Source organism: Mesoplodon mirus (genome assembly GCF_964341445.2).
Source record: "Mesoplodon mirus genome assembly, chromosome: 14".
Classification (NCBI taxonomy): domain Eukaryota; kingdom Metazoa; phylum Chordata; class Mammalia; order Artiodactyla; family Ziphiidae; genus Mesoplodon; species Mesoplodon mirus.
In genome coordinates this window covers 53,862,366-53,878,983 of record NC_138990.1, presented here as the reverse complement: position 1 = coordinate 53,878,983, position 16,618 = coordinate 53,862,366, and the positions used below count along the sequence as shown (strand labels likewise).

The 16,618-nt window shown below is 42.0% G+C and overlaps 1 protein-coding gene across 2 annotated transcripts in view; it reads right to left on the bottom strand.

Moving 5' to 3' along the window:
- VIT (vitrin) overlaps positions 1 to 15,672 on the bottom strand; it is a gene marked incomplete at both ends in the record, with an annotated part of 95,572 nt that extends 79,900 nt beyond the window's left edge. Inside the window, 2 exons of one of the 2 annotated variants that reach the window (XM_082641901.1) lie at positions 6,751 to 6,816; positions 15,621 to 15,672. In XM_082641901.1, coding sequence (XP_082498027.1) covers positions 6,751 to 6,816; positions 15,621 to 15,672 — 118 coding nt within the window. The remainder of the gene's footprint in view (positions 1 to 6,750; positions 6,817 to 15,620) is intronic. The other variant, XM_082641902.1, reaches the window with a different exon arrangement.
- Between the last annotated feature and the right edge of the window lie 946 nt (positions 15,673 to 16,618).

Sequence of the window (16,618 nt, the reverse complement as noted above, 5' to 3'; positions counted from 1 at the left end):
ACACCTGCAAGGCAACTCCTCTAGTGCAATTTTCCTTGCATTCTTTGCCTGTTATTTCTGAGAACTGCCACAGTAGAGCTTATTCAACTGAAAACCTACAACACAGAGAGAGTCCACCTCCCTTCTCACCCACACACCAGAAGGAGGGCTAGAGAGTTAATCCACTTCCTTTTTCATGGTGTGAGAAACGGCACACACATCAATCTGTGTGGAGAACACACTGGTGTTGGTACCAGGTGTCTAAGGAGCAAGCAAACATTGGGGGTTCCTTACAAGTTGCTATAGCTAACGAGATGTGAGCCCAGTGAAGAAGCTGTGTGCTTGCTATACCCAAATCCTACAATCACAGAGCTGTATGTCTTCAACAGTGTCCAATGTACTTAATAACCAAGTCCCAGAACAATTACCTCTTCATGCTGAGGCAGTACCTCTGGGAATTATCCACCCTTTCCAGGTTGATTGCAAAAATCTTTCCATGCCTTACATGGTATTAAGGTTAACTTGTTGGAGAGAACTATGTGAATTAAAGGTTATACATTTCACCCCAAGTTAAGACTATCTCAACAGACTCCAATGTAATGGAAATATTTCAGAATGTGGCTTCACTGCCTGTGGGGAATATATTGCTGTTGTTTATCTTGCTGACTGTTGTCTTCATCATGTAGATTTCCTGCTCAGAACCCTCTAAAGAATGGCAGAAAACAAAGCTTCTCAGACTGGCATTGCCTAGTCTTAACCCACCTTCCAGCTGCATCTCCCACGACTCCCCAGCACTTAAACCCAGTCACGCCACTCACTGTTTCCTGACCCCATCTTCCCCGTGATATCTGGGCTTAGTGCACCTAGAAAGCCCTTCCACCTACCTCTGCAATTCCACTTATTTTTCATATCCTACCTTAAATGCTCTTTCAAGAAACTAGTATGAATCCTATTGTAGACCCCTTGTTATTCTTTTGTAGCATTCACCACATTTTGCTTTATTTTACAGTGTTTTGTTTTATTGTTGTAGTTCGTCCAACAAATACCTAATGAGCACTCATTATTTGGTCTAGTTGAGAAGACAGACTGTATAAAAAAGCTCTTGGGGCTTCCCTGGTGGTGCAGTGGTTAAGAGCCCGCCTGGCGATGCAGGGGACACGGGTTTGTGCCCCAGTCCGGGAGGATCCCACATGCCATGGAGCGGCTAGGCCCATGAGCCATGGCTGCTGAGCCTGTGCGTCCGGAGCCTGTGCTCTGCAATGGGAGAGGCCACAACAGTGAGAGGCCCATGTACCTCAAAAAAAAAAAAAAGCTCTTATAATAACGTGCAGGAAGTAGACAGCAGAGGAAGTGTAGTATACACGGGAGCCATCTAAACTGGTTTTTTGTGTGTTGGCAATTGGTGTTGGGTCCAGGAAGGCTTTCCTTTGCATAATTTTATTTTACCTTCTACAAGATCGGGTGCTCACTGAAGTCAGAGACTTTGCAGGATGGCCAGGCAATCATTTGTTGGAGTTAATCATCACAGCTCTCACCTGTGTAGCACTATCTCATCTGACCCCACTTTAGGCTAAGGCCATTGCTTCTCGAGCTCTTCTGGGGCCTCCTTACATGTAGAAAAGCTATTGAGGAGATTTTACAACTTAAAAGCTTTTCTCTCTCTAGCACAAACACTCTGCCAGACAGGGATCGTTGTAGAGTGGTTGGTGGACATAATTTATGGGGCAACATATGATGTGTTTATTACAGTATGGGCTAAAAGGTTCATGAGTTGAAGAGTAGGCATTTTTCAAATGTGGAATCTAACATAAATGAAGTTAATCCTTAAAATCTAGAAGGTATCTTGACTGCCTTAGGAGAAGTGTTTTATGGACACACCTAAACCTTCAACCATTATTTGTAGCCTTCAACAGTCAAGAAAAATGCAACCACATATTGGTCACTTGTTAGAAACTGCTTGAGTAGGTTTAAGCTGACTAAATATACTAGTGAGGTACCTGTGGGTAAGGTCAGATCTATGGCTCCAAAACATAGCAGGAAAATGAGAGCCTTGAAAAAGTCACCTCTGTAAAGAAACTTGGTAAAACTCTCATTCTGTACAGTATGGTAAACTTTACCCTGCACCATACAGCAGGTTAATTTACTAAGACATTAACTTATGCTTATTCTTATTATATTTTTCCCCTTACTATTCTAAGAAGGTAGTCAGACTTTTGTGTTCTCCTGTCTCTGGAGCTCAAGGTTGCAAGAGGGAGGGCAGGGGTTGCCTGGCAACTCTCCCTCAAGGTTCTGGGAATTAGTTGCTCAGAAGCCTCTTTGTTCGAGGGGATTGGGCTTGGTCAGCCCAAAGAGTGATGGAGAGAAAATGACCTTCCAAGACTGGGAAGGTGGAAGTGGGCAGGTAGGTCCCAGTAAGGGAAATGCCCCTGTTCCCTAGCAGCTGCCTTGGATGAACATCACTTTGGAAGAGTACCTGGTGTGGTGCCCCTCTGGGTAGAACCTTCGGCATAGGGCTTCCCCACATTTGCCAAGATCCCACCATTCATGAAACAATGGAGCTACTCAACTACTAGGAATAACATGTGCTTGGACACTGAGCAATGCAGGGGCTCTCTCTGAATGTTGTAAATTGCATAAGGCTTCCAATGCCTGGAGCTGGGAGGGAAGAAGCCCTTGTAATGATGGAATTTTAATATCTCAGCCCTAGGCAATTGGCAGTCTGGAGTCAGACTTGATTTGATTTAGAAAATAAGATGCTGTGATAAGCCAAGTGACAGAATAAAATTGTACCCAATACGACTGTGTATGTGAGAACAAAATACTAGCTTGGAATGAATGGCCATGTATGGAGCCGTAAGAACTAGTCCCATTTTTTTTTTTCATCTTTGCTTTTCCTTTTGTAAAAGCCCCATGCGAAATTATTGTCAACATGTACTACCTTTTTGGCCCAAAGGGCCTCCAGTGGAGCTGAGCAAGGTCCATAAGGGCCCCTGGGGGCCATGGGTAGACCAAAGAAAGAGAAAGAAGGAAAAGGAGGTGAGAAGATAAAATGAGAAAGCAGAGGAAGTAGGGAGGAGAGAAAGTGACAATTACCTAAAGTAACAGTAACCGAACGCATAGACAGAATAGATGCACTAGTGTGGCATAAGGTCTCAGGCCAAGCCAAAGGAAGAAACTCATGCATTTATTCTTTTTTCTATTTGCCCACATTTCTTCTACTTCCTATTCAGTCAGCCCTTGATTATCTTAACACCTCATCTGCCTCTAGGCAATGGATACTTAATTCCTAAATGGCTAGCTTGCGACAAGGCACTGGAAAAGCATCTGGTGTTGAGCCTCACAGAGACCTGAGTTTCAAATCTGGCTCTGCCAACTCATGGTACCATGTCTGGTCACTAGATCCTCAAGAGCTGAAAGTAGTGCTACATGGGTAGTAGGTGCCAGTAAACTGTCCTCTGGGCAAAAACTCTCAAACGACCTCCTCCTTGTTATTTTACCTTCAGTCCTCTGGGTGGTGAAGACTTTTAGTCCTGAATAAACACTGGTGAAAATTGAGGGCTGGCTAGGAAAGAGGCAGAGGCATTGAAGAGAACCCATGATTTCACATTCACGTCTGTAAGCATTCCTGATCTTGGGTACGTCTAGTCCAGCGGTTCTCAAATTTTACCAGGCATCGGAATCACCTGCAGAGTGCAAGGTCTCCAGACTTCTGATCCATGGATCCGCAAATATTGATACCCACCTCCAGAAGGAGTTTAGGGGTCTCCAGGTATACAAAAGACACCCAGGAGGTCCATGTATTTATCTTTCCAGGAGTTAAGAGAAGTTGTAATTGTTCTGTCTTCTACTTCACTGTATAAGTTTGTGTGAAATTCTGTCCAGACTTGGTAGATACTTTCATCCTACCTGTATATGAATGTCTATCTGTAATGCTTCCTCACTAATATACTGTGTACTCTCTCTTCTCTCTTCATATGCTGGGACAAAGGGATTTTTGTTGGGTTTTGTTGGCGGGATTTTTGTTGGGTTTTGTTGTTAGGATTGTTTTACTTCCTTAACACAACCCTAACCATTCTACTCTTCTCTGAAAACCACCCTCCCAGTCTAGGCTGATGCAGTTAGAGTTTCTCTCCCAGGAATTTGGCATCAGGGCTGAGAGACATGGTCTGCATGAACCAGGGGGTCGGGGGGTGGATAGTGAGGCAGACATGCAGAGAGAAGCAGAGGCACCAATTCTTGAGATCTTTCCACCTGGGGTACAGTCCCAGTGAGTGCGAGCTGCCCGCCCCACCTTGGGTTCTGCGAGACACCTCATGTCATGTGAGCTACCTCATGTACTGCCAAAATCTCCTTTTCTGCTTAAGCAAATTGGCCTTGGATTTCTGCACCTAAATAATCTGCACTGAGATATTCCCCATTGCCCTCATTGATGAACTGCAGATTCCTAGACACAGTAACAAAGCTCTTCACGATCTGGTGCCTGCTTACCCCTCCATCTCTTATCTCAACACATGTGCCTCCCACTCTATACCTCAGTCATATGGAACTACTTTTTAGCTCGCTCTTTTCTTCATGGGCTTAGGCATGCTTTTTCTTTCTGCTTGTAACACTCTTTTCCCCTCATCTTTGCCTGGTCAATCCTTATTAGGCCTTCAGATATCAGTGTAGGTGTGCCACTTCCTCCAGGAAGCCCTCCCGGATACATAGCTTTTTTCTCCATATTCTTGGAGTACCTTTAGCTCCCGAGTCCTAGCACTTACATAAGACACCATAATTGCCTGGTGACTTGTCTTTCTTCCTCTCCAGATTTTGAGCTCTGTGAGGACACAGTCTGAGTCTCAATCGCTGTTGTATCTGGGTGTCTAACTGTACCTGGTACTTGGCCAGCACCCAATAAATACTTGTCAAGTGAATGAACGATGTGCCTCCCTTGCTATCAGTCACCTGCCCCAGTGGCAGATTGACAAGGTTGAACAGAAAAAATGAAAATTACTTTCGCCTCAAGGTATAGATTACAATTTGGAAATACTCCTGAGGTAAAGAATCAGGTATCGCCATAGTTTGTGAATATCCTATTACTTTCATTTTATATTTTTCCCCCTTATTTAATGGCCATGACAGAGTTTCTAACTAGAGAAAAGGCCTCATGCATACATTGATTCAAAAGTGCTGTATCACTAGGGAGATTTTGAGAATAAGGTTAGAATTTAGCATATCGGAAGTTGAATCCATTTGAGATCTCTCAAAGAGGTTTGCCCTTGGGTCGTTCAGCACAGACTTTCATAGTCACTGAAAACTGTTGTCATGGTAATCATGGAACCTTTTATGATTTTTGTAGACGAGTTAATGAAGATACTGGAAACAGCCCAAAGGAATTCATACTTGGGTGTGCATTTGTCTCCATATTAACCCAATCACTGTTTTGAACACACATCTGCCCCTGGCCTGATTCTCTTGGCTCTCCTTCCTGACAGGAATAAATAAACAACTGATTCCTTTTTAGTATTTCAGACTAGGAGGCTGTGGATGGCTGCCCTTTTGGTCTCATTTCAACAGGAAGTCCTGCACAAAGGGCTTAAAGGAACAGAAGAAAAAAAAATGCCGTGTGAAACAAATCTCTTTTATTTCAAAATTTTAATGTTGCTGATTTAAGGCACCTAAATCTAATGCCTATACAGAAGTTTCTTTTGTAGACAGCACAGAGCACTGAATATACCTAAAGTCTTTTTCTTATGGTCCTTCATAAATATACCTTAATTCAAGCGTCCATCGAGTCTACAGATTTACATACAGATAGCTCAGTGTGCTCACAAGATTTGAGTGTGAGATTTTCCATTTATGTCCTGTCCTGCTAGTTCTTTCCCAATATCCATTCTTTCTTTTTTCCTAATAATAGTACTCCTTACTTTTAGCTAGGCATGCAGATGCTTGAGATCAAGACATTTCCCATTCTCCTTGAATTCTGGCCAATGGTATTTAAGTAGAAGTGGTGTATTTGACTTCCTGGACTTGTCTTTAAAGGAAGTAAGTATGTGCCTTTCTTCATCCCTTCCTACTGACTGGAATGTGGACATGATGGATGGAGTTGGGGTAGCCATTCTGGACAATGAGTTGAGAGCCACATTGAGAAAAGCAGAATGACAAGATAGAAGGAGTCTGCGTCCCTGAAGATTGTGAAGCTCCCATAAAAGCCCAGACTATGTTTACAGGAGAGAGAAAGAAACTTCAGTCTTATCTAAGCAACTGTTATTTTGGCTTTTCTGTCATCTAACCTTAACTATCACCCAAAAATGAAATTAATTATTCCTCTTTCCACTGATTGGGTGTGAAACTTTTCTGTGAGATTACCCATTGATTCCAGGGCACGCTGGAAGGTGGGCAGGTTTGCTGGACTTTTGCATTAGCCAGACTGAATTTTCTGGTATGGGGAATTGAGACAGAATGGCAGAAAAATACCTACTCCAGCTTAGGCATAGAGACATAGTGTCGCCTGGTCTTTGTATGTGAATTTTGAATTTTTCTAATATAGTAGAACCACGTATCTACCCTAAAATAAGAACTCTTATTTCAAATGCTTTTTGGAATGAAGTAGATGACAAATAAGAATAACTACTAATTAGTCTGAGTGCAAAGTATTGAGATAAGACACACACACAAAAAAACCCAAAACAGAAAAACCCCAAACTTTCCAAATTACCTGAAACAAGTGTAACAGTCCTCCACATGGGAGATACAAGTCTTGTACCAGTGAGGAACTGCAACTTTACTTACTGAATTTGGGCCTTTTAATCTTCTTTGTCATTTCTTTATTTGAGTGTATTCCAGTCACCAGCAAAACTACACGAAGAAAATGCAAAAAATCTAATCAATATTATTTCACCTAAATGCTTTCTCTTTTGACCTTTATGTTTGCTTCAAGCATATGTTAAAGTATTCTCGTTAGTAGAACTAATTTTCCCTTATTTTATGGTTGGGGAAATAAGATGTATACTTTGTGCTTTTCTTAGCCTCTGCTGAAAGGGCCTTTTAAAAATACTTCTTGGATATCTGTCCCGTGTTTTGCTGTCTTTAAATTTCACCACACCAGCTCCACCATCTCCACTTTCCAAAGGCAGGAATGTGGGTCTCGCGAAGCCCACTGATTTGCTTGGTGCCAGGAATAAATTATAGAGGTAGGATGAACACCCAGGCCCTCCCGGTTCTCTCTCTTTTGTTCCACACTGAGTTTCCAAATGGCCAGTTTCCAAATGCCCAGAGAGCCGCATACGCATGCGCGCGTTTGCATTTGAAGCGCGCGCATGTGCGTGCGAGAGAGACGGAGGGCCTGATGAAGCGCGTCCGTACAAAGCCTCAGAGGAGGACTCTTTGGAAAGCAAGACAGGGAGGAGGGAAACTGGGGAGACGAGAGAGACTCCTCACAGGGTATGGTGTGACCTGACTGTCCTTGGTGGTCCTTCCAGCCCCAATTGGTGCTGCGCCCTCCAGAAGCCAGCTGCAGGTAGGTGAGCTTCCTTCTCAGAAACGGAGCAGAACCTGGATACTGCTCTTCGGGAAGCAAAACAATAGGGGAAGAAAGGGGAACTCTTTATGCCTTTAAGTTTAAAGTCGCATTGCTAGTGTGAGCCTTGTGTGTTTTTTGTTTGTTTGTTTGTTTTGCCGTACGCGGGCCTGTCACTGCTGTGGCCCCTCCCGTTGCGGAGCACAGGCTCCGGACGTGCAGGCTCAGCGGCCATAGCTCACGGGCCCAGCCGCTCCGCGGCACGTGGGATCTTCCCGGACCGGGGCAGGAACCCGTTTCCCCTGCATCGGCAGGCGGACTCTCAACCACTGCGCCACCAGGGAAGCCCAGAGCCTTGTGTTTTTAAAATATAACATTGACCGAATTTTTCTTATTACCAAAATAATACATGTTCCTTGTAGGACAGTAAAAAAAACACTCAAAAACAGTACTACAGAAAATAACGGATGAAAGCAAAAAGTATAATATTTTCAGGCTTTTTCTATATATATGTATGTATTGTACTTTGAAACAAACATTTGATGATGCTTATACTGTTTACAATGTGTCATAAACTTATTTCTACTTAAGGATATAGAAACATTTTTTCTTGTCATTTAATATTCCTCTCATAATAATTTTAACTGCCTACAGAATATTGCAATTCATGGACATACCATAATTTAGCCAATTTTTGCATGGATTCCTTATTATTGCCTTAAAATAAAATTCCAAATAGGGTTTCTTGTCTGAAAGATATGCCCACTTAAATTTTTGATATATATTGTGAACATTTCTCATAGCAATTTTTTAATAATGTCTGAAAATGCTCACTTCTCTGTACTTAGACTAATTCTACCTATAAACAGAAAAGCCTGTTTTTCCTTTCAAAAGGCTAGTCAGTCTCTATTCTTCTTCCTTCCTTTCCAGGCCTTCTACCTTACCCACCCAAAGATGATACTGCTCTAACTTACCTCCATTTTAGCTACTTTTTTGAGAAACCCACTTTCTGGATGGAGTTGGAACTCTGGAGGTGAACATGAGGCAGCAGAATAATTAAAATAGGTATTTTACTTCCTACTCTATGTTTTCTTTTTTAACAGAACACAGATGCTTGATTAAAGCATAAATCAGGACTTAGGCATTCTTGAATTGGTAACTGTCTTTGAAGGAAAAAGTGGCAATGTCACCAAGTGTTTGTTAAGAAAATTTTTTATTTATCTTATGATTAACTAGCTGAGCTGTGCCAATGATGTAGCTCCTGAATTATCCTGTTTTGACTATTAGCACTAGTTGAGGCCTGGACAGTTGACATACCATGTCCTGCAAGAACAGAGCCATGAAAGAGAACTGAGTGAAAACCAAACGTCTAGCCAAGTAGAATGAAGGCAGACATTTTTTAGGTGTTATTTACTTCTGGGGTTTGCGTAGGGTGTGAATGTCCTGGAGGTCTGTTTTTTATAGTAGGCTCTGTGTCATTTAACTCTGTCCAAAGACCGCATCTTCATTTTATACACAAAAATAAATAACTAGAATATTTTTTAAAAAACAAGTACGAAATAAATATATAGAAAAAATTAATGTGCGTAAAGCAGAGGGAGTAAGTGAAATAGTAGTAAATTTGGGTATCAGTTCTTGGTGGGAAACCAAATACTGTCTTTCTGGGGCTGTGTACCCATGGCATGTGGTTTATAAGTCTTGGTATCATTAGGACTATAAATATTTCAGTAAGACCACCCCATCACTCGCATTTTCTTGCCCAAGAGCCTCCAGGCTGAAAACATGCAGAGCTGGGTTCAGTTTTAAGCAGTGGTTAATAAAGTCATTATTTTCAATGGTACACAGAGGCCCTCCCCTCAGCTTAGATGCTTGTTAATTAAAGCTCCTCAGAAGCCACTCCTCAAGGGGAGGGCTGGTCAGTAAGGCTGCAGATGTGCTTGTGCCCTGAAGCAAGTCATTCCTCATCTGCAAGACCTCTCTTGCTACCTTGGAAATGGTGACTTGCATGTGGAATTTGGGTGAGAGAAAAATCAGTCTTGTGTTCCTGTTCTCAGGAAGCCTGGCAGAGCACCGAAATGGATGACAGATACTCACTTCAAAGTACAAAGCAGAACACAGGTCTGAAAGCCCTTCCATGGGAGTAGTTAGCTGAGGCCGTTAGAGTCTAGAGGCCTTGAGGAAATGAAGGCTAGAGTCTGAAGTTCCAAGGCAACCATGATTTACCAACTCTGCAGCAATACTTCTCAATTTTTAAAAATTCAATGTTCCAGCTTTGAGTAACATGAGAAGTTCTCACCTTTCGCTAGTCGTGTTTGAAATTTCAAACCAAATTAAATATTGAATTTATTTTTTCAAATAAAAATTTTCCTCTGCTCTGTTTCTCCCTACTGTGGCCATCAGTATGATTAAGATAGCTGAGGTGCAATTGTTTTAAAATTCAATTTAAGTAAATTATCGTCCACATAATTTATAGAGAAAATACAAATGAGTTAGCCTGAAACAATGTTCAGTCTCATTAATGATAAAAAAATGCAGGCTAAAGCAAAATGACAGGATATTTTCTCATAGTGTATACTGAATATTGAACACAAGATTATACTTAATCCTGGCATGGATTTGGGATTAGGGCAGTCCAGTACACTGTTGGTGGAGTCATTCTGGAAAGCCATTTGGTAATACATTTCAGTAGCCTTAAAAAACATTTATATTCTTCGTCCTAGAAAATATATACCTAGTAATATATCCCAAGTTGTAATCAGAGACATAGACAAGGATAATAATATTATTATTATTTATTATACATTAGGATAATGTATAATAAAAGGTGTTCATTACAGCATTATTCCTAATAGCAATCGGAAATAATGAAATCTTGGAAATGTCCCAACAGTAGGGGAATACTAAGCATTTATTACAAATGATATTAGCAGAAGATTAAATGACCTGGGAAGTTCTCAGCTCTAACCTTAAGCATGATTCTGACAAAATTAGAATATACGCAGAGAGAAATACCTGGAACAAATATACCAAAATTTTAATAATGGTAGAATTATAATTCCTATTTTATATTTTCTGTATTTTTCCCATTTCATAGTAAAGTTCTTACACATAAATAGTCTATGTTTTATGTAGAATGTTTCTTTTCGAATTAGAAAAAGACAGTTGTTATTTAATTTGGTCATATTGAAATCAGATAGACTTACAGTAATGAAAAGTGCTTTCTAAGATCATTGGCATGGTTAATAGGCACTTGTGTTCCACTTTTCCTGTCAGTATTAAGTCATTATCAGAATCCATTTATTTTCAAGAAAAGACATGAAGTGCCAGAACATTTAACCGATTATCAAATCAGTAAGTACTTACTGAATACTTATTACATGTCTAGAACGTTTATAGGAATGCTTCATTCTAGCCCATAAACTTCTTGTTTGATCCCTTAGTGCCACTCAAGATACTAACTCAGGTGGTGTTGACAGGGACTCTCCTTCACCAAACTTTAGTCAGGCTCCTCTAAGCCCTCTTCTCAACTAGGCTTTGACTTTGGGCTTCTGTGTCTGTCCTTGTTGGGCCTGCATCACTTAGTTTCAGCAAGAATCTTGTTTAGAGAGAATCCTCCACCCTTGATATGTGATCACCCTGGTCTGCCTTTAGCAAGAATCCCCTGCTTCCCGTGAAATCTCCTCTTAGTAATTTCCATTCCCTGACCCCTTGCAAGCCGCTCCTTGGCTATGAATCCCCACTTTTCCTTGTTATATTCGGAATTGAGCCCAGTACAATACTGAGGTCTCCTTTCCCCTATTGCAATGGTTCCTGATTAAAATCTGTTTTTACTGCTTTAAATACTGTCCAGCTCTTGTTCTCTTTAACAGTGGCCACAATGCCTTCCTGAAAACTGATTTATAAAGCAGATGATTTAAAATCAGCTCAAATTTCCCCTATGCTTTGCTTTCGACTTACTCAATTAAACATCTAGCATGAAATATATCAGAGCTTCATTGCAGAGACAGGATAACTTATTCTCTGTAATCACATAAATCACAAAATTATGCTTCAGATCATAGAATATTGAAGCTGGGAGGAGCTTTGGAGGTCATCTTTTTATTTTGTAGAAAAGAAACCAAGGTCAAGGTTGACATCTCAGCTAAAGCTGCTTTGGAGGGGGAGGGGTTAGAAGTTGGAACCAGAATGCAGGTTTGCAGGTGCAGCCTTAGGCTTTTTATGCTACTTTCTCCCCACGGTGCAGTCATTGATTATATGTGGTGCTCCGATGACAGTGGGCAGCGTACAACTCTGCTACATCATAAATTTACACATATTTAGAGTGACCATGCTAGCTCTGATATATACCGATTAGACACTTAATTAACATTAATTTAGAGGGCTTTTGCGGGATCTTTGTTTTTTTTTTTTTTTTTTTTTTTTTTGCGGGATCTTTGGATGGTTCTCTGTGATATTGTGATTTATGATAAATATATATTTTGGTGTTCCGGCCACAGTTCCTGCCTAACAGCTCCCAAAACCCTTGGAATGTCCTGAGTGATAAGAGCAATGGGAGCATCTTTTGTTATAATATATGTATTTTTTACTGGAGTAAAATTGCTTTACAATGTTGCATTACTTTCTTCTGTACAACGAAGTGAATCAGCTCTATGTATAACTATATCCCCTCCCTCTTGGACCTCCCCCCCACCCATCCCACCCCTCTAGGTCATGACAGAGCACCGAGCTGAGCTCCCTGTGCTCTACAGCAGGTTCCCACTAGCTATCTGTTTTACACGTGGTGGTGTATTTATGTCAAACCTAATCTCCCAATTCGCCCCACCCTCCCCTTCGCCCCCTGTGTCCACATGTCTGTTATAATATTTGATTTCTTGTCCTCAGTTTCTGAAATCAGAGCCATAAAGGTGAAATGGGTGTCTTGTTTTTCATAACAAGCCCCTTTCAATCACAACTGAGTTTATGTTAATGAGGTGGCTTTTGAAAATCCCCTAAAGATGAGGGAGCTGGTTGCCAGGGAAACCCACCGTGAATAGAGAGTTGGAATTTTCAGTCCCATCTCCTGATTTCCCAGGAGGAAAGAGGGGCTGGAGGTTGAATCAATCACCAATGGCCAGTGAGTTAATCAATCATGCCTATGTAATGAAGCCTCCATAAAAATCCAGAAGGAGAGGGTTCAAAGAGCTTCCAGGTTGAGGAGTGAGAGCTCGTCCATGTGCCACCGTGCTGGGCCCAAATTCCACGGGGACAGAAACTCCTTTGTTCAGGACCTCGCCCTATGTATCTCTTTATCTGGCTGTTGATTTGTATCCTTTAATATCCTTTGTAATAAACTGGTAATCTAGTGAGTAAACTGGTTTCCTGGGTTCTGTGAGCTGCTTGAGAAAATTAATCAAACGCAAGGAGGGGGTCATGGAAACCTCTGCTTCATAGCCAGTCAGAAGCGCAGGTGATAACCTGACTTGCAGTCGGTATCTGAAGTGTGTGTGTGTTGGGTGGCGGGGGGGCAGTCTTGTGTGAGCCCTTACCTGCAGGATCTGATGCTATCTCTGGGTAGAATGGTGTCAGAACTGAGCTGAGTTGTAGGAAACCCAGCTGGTGTTAAGGAATCACTTGGTGTGGGGAAAAAATTCACACATAGGAATTGGGTGCAGAATCAGACTCTGAAACCTGAAAAATCCAACATCCCTGACAAGAATAATTTATTTAGCAATATTTCTTGAGTGCCTGTGAGATGTGCTGAGAACTGAAAATGCAACAGTGAGCAAGACACAGCTCCTGCTGTCAGTATCGTACAGTGTCAGGGGAGGCAGCCTCATGACGAGGTGAATGCCATGCAGTCGTGACTAGAATCAATACAGGGCACCAGGGAAGCCCATAGGAATAGGGTCTGATCAAATGGAGAGCAGAGGAAGCTTCCTGGGGGGCCAGTAGGGTGTGTGGGGGTGAGAGGAAGAACATTCCAGGACAGGGAACAGCATAGTCAAAGACCTGGAAGGAAGAAATGACTCGACCTTCAGGGGAATGAGAAGGTCAGCACTTCCCACGTCCCTGGAAGCCAGGCTGGGCTCTGTGGTAGGGAGGAGAGCAGGAGAGGACGGCAAGAGCCATATGAGAGAGGCCTTGCCAGCAAGCAAGGCGCTTTGAGAGATGTGGGCTCCGTCATAAAGACAAAGGGAAAACACTGAGTGTTAAATCAGGAGAGTGGGATCAGATATGGGCTTTAGGGAGATTAATTGGGGTGTGGTAGAGAATGAGTTAGAGGGGTAAGGATTTGGGGCAGGGAGGCTGTCACAGTACTGAAGAGGTTTCGGGGGACTTAAGGGAAATGACCCTGGGATGGAGACAAGCAGATGAATAAGAGAGATGCCAGGGAGGGGCGTATAAGGACTTAGAGAAGAGAATCTGCGATAGGAGTCTCCCTTTTCTACTTTGATTTCTTGCTTTGTGAATGAGCAACCCTGAAGGGAAAACGGTTTTGCAGAAGGGCAGGCTGAGAGGGGCAAGACAAGCAAGGACAGTCAAGTTCTTCTTGGTTCCATGATGTGGGGGACATGCCAGAGTGTGAACCAGCCTCAGGGTTTCTGTGTTTGGTTTTGTTTGTTTTACAGTAGCTAAATCCTTCCTATTCCTAACCCCTGCCCCACCCTCATCCCACCCTGTGTTCACCCCTACTAACCTATAGGTTAGTCTGGGGCTGGGGGGAGATAGCCTCTCAGAAGGGCAAGGTGGAAATGAAGGACCCTGTGCTCACGAGAATATTCCTTAGCAAGTTGGTGGTGGAGTCAGGACCAGAACCTTATCTTCCCTCTGACTCCCAGCCCAGTCTCCTTCAACCATGCTGAGGGCCCCTTGCCTTCCCAGCTGTGTCACCTCTTTCTCTTCCAGTCCTCAATTCTGCCACTGTAGATTCCCTCTGCACAGACCTTGCACATTCTGACTATATTATGGGTTAAATTGTGTGCCCCCCTCCCTGAATTCATAGGACTTCTGTTGGACTTCATGTTGAAGTCCTAACCCCCAGTACCTCAGAAGGTAACCTTAATTGGAAATAGAGTGGTTGTAGATGTAATTAGTTAAATTTAACTAACTTAATTAGTTAGGATGAGGTCATCCTACTGGAGCAGGTTGGGCCCCTAATCCAATATGACTGGTGTTATAAAAAAGGGGCAGTTTGGATATAGACACAGACAAACACAGAGGTGAAGGTGTTTGGATATAGACACAGACAAACACATGTGAAGGTGAAGGCATAGATTGGGGTGATGCCAAGGATTGCCATGGATTGGTAGCAAACCACCAGAAGCTAGGAGAGAAGCATGGAACAGGGTTCACTCTCACAGCCCTTTGAAGGAACCAGCCCTGCTGACACCTTGATTTTGGACTTGTAGACTCAAGAATTGTGACAGAATAAAATTCTGTTGTTCTAAGCCACCCAGTTTGTGGTATTTTGTTATGGCAGCTCTAGCAAACTAATACTGACTATCTAAAAGGCCTTTTATACCCTTCTGTGGCAATAGTTTCACAGTGACCCACAGGATCACTCTGCCTGACACAGAGTGGCCACAGCACAGTGGGGTCAAGATTAACCAAAGATTACCCTTGGGCTTGATGCTAAACCCATCAGCACTTTTCTTTCTTCTGGTTGACCTGCTGCTCCTTAAGGGCCTACCCCAAATTGTGTTCTCTGTTGATAATGTAAGTTTGAAGTGTTTCATCTCTAAAAGTATGAGTTGCCAATGGTACAAGTAAGGCCATGTCAGTGATAAGAATTTTTTTTTGAGAAATTAAGAAATAAGTTCTCTAAATTCAGAATCTGTAAATATGCTTTATCTGAAATATTTGCTAGTTGCTGAATAATACACACACACAAATATGTGTGTATATATGTGTGCTTAATATATAATATGTAGACATACATATGTATACATATGTTTGCTTTATATAAAAAATATATAGACATACATTCTGAATTTGATCTACATTTAACATTCTCAGTTAAACATTTCTCCAAAATGTTTATCATAAAAAGATACACTGAACTGTTTATATGCTCTGTCTTGGTTTAAATCTTTTGTTGGCAAGATTCTTTGGACATTAGGAGGATGTTAAAAGCGTATCCAGATACACATATAAAAGTACTTACCAAGGAACATTTCAATAACAGATGCCTTCATAGTGAGGACAACAATCCCCATAAATAACAAAATGGCACCCTAGAGAGGAAGAAACAATAACATCATCATATTTCAGCCAAGAGTTCTGAATTGGATGCACAGAGTGTAGGGAGGGGCTGCCTCATTTTGCATTGCCCTCTGGAGTCAGGATTTCAAGCTGTGGCTTTCTGTAAACAACTCATGGAGATCAGCTGTGCTGGTACCCAGAGGCTATTCTCAGAAAACCTGTTCTAGCCACCAGCCTCCTCTTCTTCAGAGATTTGGTCTTAGACTAAAGAGGAAATAATTCCACAATTTTCAGAATATGTTCAACCAGTCTTCAAGTTAGGACAAAAGCCACACTTATGGTATTTAGAGAACATTTTTAGATTACAAATTGTGGGGTTTATTTTTTGTTTGTTTGTTTTTAATAAATTTATTTTATTTTTGGCTGCATTGGGTCTTTGCTGCACGCAGGCTTCCTCTAGTTGCAGCGAGTGGGGGCTACTCTTCGTTGTGGTGTGTGGGCTTTTCATTGCAGTGGCTTCTCTTGCTGCGGAGCACAGGCTCTAGGCGCGTGGGCTTCAGTAGTTATGGTGAGTGGGCTCAGTAGTTGTGGCACACGGGCTTAGTTGCTCTGCGGCATGTGGGATCTTCCTGGACCAGGGCTTGAACCCGTGTCGCCTGCATTGGCAGGCGGATTCTTAACCACTGCGCCACCAGGGAAGTCCTACAAATTGTTTTAGATTACAAAAACAATTCACTCAATAAATATTTATTAAACTCTTATTGTATGTCTAGGGATGAGGTGATTAAAAGTAAATTAAAAGATAGTTCTTGCTCTTAAAAGACTTATAGTTCAATAGCGGTGAGAAAACATACCTGGACAGAAATAACCATAACATTAGAGAGTGTGCAGGCCCCCAAAGGGAGAATAAGGGGAGTTTATGGACCAGTGGTTCTCAAACTTTGCTGCATATTAGAATCA